A 6273-nucleotide genomic window follows, 5' to 3' on the forward strand; every position below is an offset into this window, starting at 1 on the left:
AGGGAAGGAATTGCTAAGAGCCTTCTGACAGACCCACAAGCCTCCCTCTGCTGTGCTGGGGGTCTTGGGGAGGGAAATAATCCATTCTTGAAAACATTTGTGGCCATTTTCTATTTGCACTTGAAAAATCAGGGTTGAAATTGAAAGAGATCCTAGGAGTGATGTGTTCAAACTCTGTTTTTCAAACTCTTTTTTACAAGTGATGAGAAAGAGACAGGAGTGTGGGTGATCTGCCTCCAAGCCACACCTGCGAGGGGAGAGCTGAGAGCACCACTTGCTGGGCTATTGAAGGCTTAGTGATGACTTGAGGGTTTGGAAGGGGAGGGATGTTGACTCTTTCCCAAAAGGCGCAATCCAAGGGTCCCAGCTCCTTTGGTACAGGAGGCACCCCCAACAGAACTTTAGTCGCGGTCCAGGCTGACTTCTAGAAGTTCAGTAGCATTACCGTGTTGCTATGGATGCAGCCGCCGCCGCCTCCGCAGCTGCATCCTCGGGCAGTTGGTCCAGCAACGGTTCTCTGCTCACCTTCTAGGATCTCCTTCCTTCCTAGACAAGATGTCTCATCAGAAGAAGCAGCCCACTTCCTACCCTCCCGTGAGTTGCGGGAAGTCCTCCGGAGGCGGCGGAGGCGGCGGCGGCGGCTTCTTTAGCGGCGGCGGCGGCGGCTCCAGCTGCGGCGGTCACTCCGGCGGCCACGAGTGCTGCGGCGGCCACTCCAGCGGCGGCCACTCCAGCGGTGGTGGTGGCGGCGGCGGCCACGTCTGCTGCGGCGGCCACTCCGGAGGCGGGAGCTCCGGAGGAGGCGTCAAGTACTCCAGCGGCGGCGGCTCCTCCGGGGGCGGCTGCTACTCCAGCTGCGGTAGCAGCGGCGGCGGTGGCGGGCACAGCCACAGCTGCGGCGGTGGCCACTCCGGGGGCGGCGGAGGCCACAGCTGCGGCGGTGGCCACTCCGGGGGCGGCGGCTCCAGCAGCTGCGGCGGCGGCTCCGGAGGAGGCGTCAAGTACTACGGCGGCGGCTCCAGCAGCTGCGGCGGCGGCCACTCCGGGGGCGGCGGCTCCAGCAGCTGCGGCGGCGGCTCCTCCGGGGGCAGCGGCGGTGGTTGCTACTCCAGCTGCGGCGGCGGCAGCGGTGGTGGTTCCAGCAGCTGCGGCGGCGGCTCCTCGGGCGGCGGCGGCTCCTCGGGCGGCGGCGGCTCCAGCCATCCCTACCAATGCCAGAGCTACGGCGGTGGCTCTAGCGGCGGCGGTTCCAGCTGCGGAGGTGGCAGCGGCGGCTACTCCGGCGGCGGCTCCAGCTGCGGAGGTGGCAGCGGCGGCTACTCCGGCGGCGGCTCCAGCTGTGGCGGTGGCAGCGGCGGCTACTCCGGCGGCGGCTCCAGCTGCGGCGGCTCCTCGGGCGGCAGCGGCGGCTACTACTCCTCGCTGCAGTCCACCCAGTCCTGCTGCGCGCCCCAGCAGAGCTACGGCGGCTCCTCCTCCGGCGGCAGCGGCGGCTGCTATTCCAGCTGTGGCGGCGGCTCCTCCGGGGGCGGCTCCAGCTGTGGCGGTGGCTCCTCCGGGGGCAGTGGCGGCGGTTGCTACTCCAGCTGCGGCGGCGGCTCCTCCGGAGGCAGCGGCGGCGGCTCCAGCTGCGGAGGCGGCTCTTCTGGGGGCGGCAAGGGCGTCCCGGTGTGCCACCAGACCCAGCAGAAGCAGGCGCCTTCCTGGCCGTGCAAGTAAGACCCCCAGGTTACCACGGAGACCGAGGAGCTGCAGGTGTTCTCCGTGGGCGCCGGTGGGCCTAACGCTCTCATGATATTGCCCGAGGGTTCCCTATCCTTCTGGTCCAGACAAGCCCCAGAAAAAGTCTCCGGATTCTCTGGCTGCTTCTGGTTCCACGATTTTCCTTCTTGATGTCTGTTACAACTACCTCCCACCCTCAGTGCCTCCACCATCAATAAATGCTCAATTCATGGGAATCTCTGGGTCTCGAGCAGTCTTTGTGGCTTCCAGAGTCAACTGTTCTATTCCGTTGTAGCCTGTGGCTTCCAATCACTGCTCCTCTCTTGAAAGCCTTGCATGCACATTCTACTGGAAGAAGGGGTGTAGGCACGGCTGGCAAACCCTGATCAAAGATATGAACAGTCTGGTTTGTGGCCTTATAGATTGTGAAGTGGCTCACACATACAAAGATCCTGAGGAGAGCCTTCGTAGGCAGTTCTCCCACCCCGGCGGGGGCAGGGAGGGCGCAGGTAGCCACTGTGGGTCTGCTCACTGAACTCTGATGCTTTAAGGCAGGCTGCCCTGGAAAGGCCTCCCATGGCCTGCTTTGCACGTCTGGGAGGAGCACTGGGTTGTGCTACTGGGACTCCAGAGAGCAAACAGAATCACCTGAGACTTGCCTGAGCCTCTACAGCAAGTAAGCATGTTACCCCTGCCCTGCAGGGATAGGAGGAAGGAGGGCAACTGTTTCCTGGCCTCTTGAAGGAGATTCTTCCAACTTGGAAAGATACAGCATCAGTATAGCGAATGTTCAGCATGGATTCCAAAGAGGTCATGGGAAGACACCATAAGTAACTTTGTAATTCACAAGGCAGGGTTACTGTTGCTCCCAAGGATGTGGGAATTGTAACATCAGCAGAGATGTGGAACAGTCCTGGCCATACTTTGACTTGGCCTGCTGTAAGTAAACACTAGTGTAGCCACCTGCTCCTGCTCCGCGAAAAAGGCAAGGCAACTTTTCTACTGAATCACACTAGAACCAGATTTGCTCTACCCAGCTCCTCCACTGGCACCAGCGCCCTTGCCATTTTACAGAAATATGTTGATGAAGACAGGTAATGGGTTGAAAGATAGAACCCTCCAACTGCTGTATTAATATTATTTTTAACAAATGAAAGTCGGGATTTCAGTTGCATTTCTTGCTAGTGCTTCAATAAGTAGAGCAAACATCTCTAGACATAAATACCAAAAGAAAATATTGGAAACTGAAGAAAACAAGGCAGCATAGTTAGAGCTCTTAGAACTAAAGGATTGATGATGGTAAGTCCCTGAGCACTATGGTTTGAGCATAACATGGCTCCCAAACTCACACAAATGTTTAAACCTGAAGTCATATCTTGCTGGAGTAGGAAGGTATATAACTGGTCAGTTTGTGATGCTCAGGAGGATTATAGGTTTTGTGGAAAGTCTTTAGGTCATTGGAAACATGCACCCACAAATTCTGAAAAGATTGGTTGGAAAACCCCAGGTCAGGCTCACCTGCTCTTATTCTGCTTCGTGGCCCAATAATGTGATCTTCTATCAACATTCTGCCGTTGTCGTCTGCCACTCTCATCAGAGGACAAACCAGGGGACCCAAACCATCTTGGATCTAAGCCTCTAAAACTGTAAATTCAATCAACCTCTCCCCTTTGTAGTATCCTTGGATGTTTGGTTTTAGTGATGAAAAGCCAGCTAACACATTGGAGCATGTAGGCATTTGGCAAAAGCCACTGATTAGATCTCAGTCCCATACTGAAGTACCTGGAAATGATCCCCAGTTCTGGCTCATGACTCCAGCATCCTGTTAATATACATGCTAAAGACGTGGTGATGGGTCAAGCAATTGGGTCACTAGCACCTAAGTGACAGACCCAGGTTGCATTCCCAGATTCAGACTCTAGGCTGTAACAGGCATTTGGAGAATTAATCAGTATAATGGAAACTCACTCTTTCTTTGCCTCACAAATAAGTAAGTCAATAAATGTTTTTCCAAAGAGAGAGGATAAATTACTAACACACTTGATGCCAATGAGTAAATGTATTATTTCAACAAAGAAATAGAAGATGCAAAGAAAAATCACATGAAAAAGTTACAACTAAAAAATACTGTAGAACTGAGTTTTAGAGTTTCAACTTAAAATCTCACTGGAGAGCCTCAACAATATAGTAGAGATGACAGAGCAAAGGGTCATTGAACCCAAGAACGAATCAAATAAGTTATCCACTCTCAACAGCAGGGGGAAAAAAGCCTGGGAATAAAGCAGGAACACAACTTGAAGAACCTGTCATGCAATGAAAGGTTACATCTGCATTATCAGAGTTCTGGAAGCAGGGGAGAGGGGAGTGGAACTGAAAAAACCTACAAGAAATGATGGTTCCAATTGATGGAAACAATAAACCTTCAGTTTCAAAATGAACGAGCCCCAAACAGAAATTTACATCAAAAGATATCAAAATAAAATTTCTGAAAACTGAAAGTCTTGAAAGAAGATACAGAAAAATGACGTGTCACTTATAGGAGAGTTACTACTTTAGTGCCAGTTGATTTCTTGTTAGAAACCACAAAGACCATAAAGTGGTGGCAACACATTTTTCAGGTGCCAAGCAAGAACTATAAACCCAGAATTCTGTTTCCGGTGAAAACATCTTGAAGGAATGAAGGTAAAACAAAATCAATCTAAAATGTAACAAAACAAGAAAAAATATTCTCACCAATCTAAAACAGTAATAAATTGAAGTTCTTCAAACAAGAATGGAAAGAGTAAAAAAGCCAAGTTGGAACATCAAGGAGAAAAAACAGAATACAGTCAAGTGTAAAATTATGAAGAAATGTAGGGCAGTATTTTTTCCTCCAGAAATTCTGAAAAATTATACATGATAGTTGAGGCATTTGTGTGATTATTGATGTATGTAGATGAAATGTTTAAGACAGTTATATGGTAAGTGGAGGAATAAAAGGGTCTATGTGGAGGTCTAGTCTGCATTTCACTCAACGTGATAAAATGTGCGTGCCCATACACTATGATGAATTACGTATAGAACCTAATACCTACAGCAGCCACTATACGTGTGTATGCAGAGATCCACTCAGAAGTGCTAGAGATAGATCAGAATGAAATTTGAAAATATGAGAGTAGATTTGGTTATAATATCACTTACACAGACATGAGAGCACAAATTCTAAGTGTCAGCTCAATTTTTACCAAGTGAGTTCATCCCTCTAATTAATCTCAGAAGCTTCCTTCCTTCATCTGATCATGAGCACTCCTGAAGGTCACCATTGGACTACTGGCATGTGTTTTGGAGATTATATAAGTGTAGATGTATGGTTTTTAAAATTGGTTTATATGTGTCATTTTACCCCATTTTTACTGAAAAATGTATTTTCAAATGTTGGATTTTTTAGCTCTTTACTTATTCTGAATATTAATAAAACATCAGATGAATCCTTTACAAATGTTTTCTCCCATTCTGTTGGTTGTCTGTGCACTCGCTTGTCCATTACTGCTTTTATTGACCAGACTTTGGGGGCTCTTTTAAAATTTTTTATTGTTATTGTTTTCCATGGCACAGTTTTTTTCTTTTTTATTATATTTTTGACAAGCTTTGCATGATTAATTAGGGTAAAAAGGTTCAAAGGCTATAGGAAAGTGGGTAAGACTATTATTTCCATATTGTTTCCTTCATGTATCTGAGGTAAAGGGGGATATTGAGGGAGAAGCCCCACCCAGTTTCTAACCCAACCCAGGTCCCGAATTTGGGGCATGCTCTGAGATACTTGCTCAAGTGGTTTTGATAGTTCACCAGTTACAAATCACTGCCAATCTCACCACCCCAAGCACGATCAGGTCGTTGAAGAATCCACTGAGTGACATAGTCCATCATAGAGTCTCCCTTTGCCCAGTATTTCGCTGCCAACATGTAGCTGAGGTGGTTGATTGACCTGTTTGTCCTCTGTCTTTTCTTGATTAGGGTTCTGAGTCCAGCATTTCAATTTGGGAGATACCCAAAGAAACTTTGTCTGAGGTGTTCCCAGACTAGATTCTTGTATGTACTAGCAAGCACAGGGCCTGGCACAGTCCATCACCCTGATCAGCTGGCGGATGCAATTGCTGGGTTGGTTCTGTTTTCAGTCCCAACTGCCACTGGAACCAATGGGTGTTGCAGTCCAGCCTGATTCTGCCCAGCACATACAAAGCCCTCACATAAACCAATGGGAGCTACAGCCTAATCAGAATGACCCACAATAACCCCCACCAGGCCTGCCCCCTGCCACCAGTATGTGTAGCAGACTAGTCCAGTCTGCCCCACATCCCATTCGGCTCTTGTACATGTCAATGGTTATTAAAGCTTAGATCCATCTAACCAGCTCAACTATCCAGCCCTCATGGACGGTGTGGGTGCCTCTCTGTCTAGCCACCCCAGCCCCTGTCCTAGTTATTTTGTGCCCTCCCATTGGAATGGTAACCCAAGAGGGAGGAGCCCACTGTTTCCTTCCCAGGCCTCTCCCACTCCCAGATCATGCACTCT

The 6273-nt window shown here is 49.6% G+C and overlaps 1 protein-coding gene across 1 annotated transcript; it reads left to right on the forward strand.

The window, feature by feature from the left end:
* Positions 1–555: 555 nt before the first annotated feature.
* Positions 556–1719, forward strand: LORICRIN (loricrin cornified envelope precursor protein). The gene is made up of 2 exons (XM_040999346.1): positions 556–634; positions 785–1719. Exons 1-2 carry the CDS (start codon positions 556–558, stop codon positions 1717–1719), a joined length of 1014 nt encoding a protein of 337 aa, XP_040855280.1.
* The last annotated feature ends 4554 nt before the right edge of the window (positions 1720–6273 follow it).

This window comes from Ochotona curzoniae, unplaced genomic scaffold, assembly GCF_017591425.1.
Source record: "Ochotona curzoniae isolate NIBS_2020 unplaced genomic scaffold, NIBS_Ocur_1.0 scaffold_1037, whole genome shotgun sequence".
In the NCBI taxonomy this organism is placed as follows: domain Eukaryota; kingdom Metazoa; phylum Chordata; class Mammalia; order Lagomorpha; family Ochotonidae; genus Ochotona; species Ochotona curzoniae.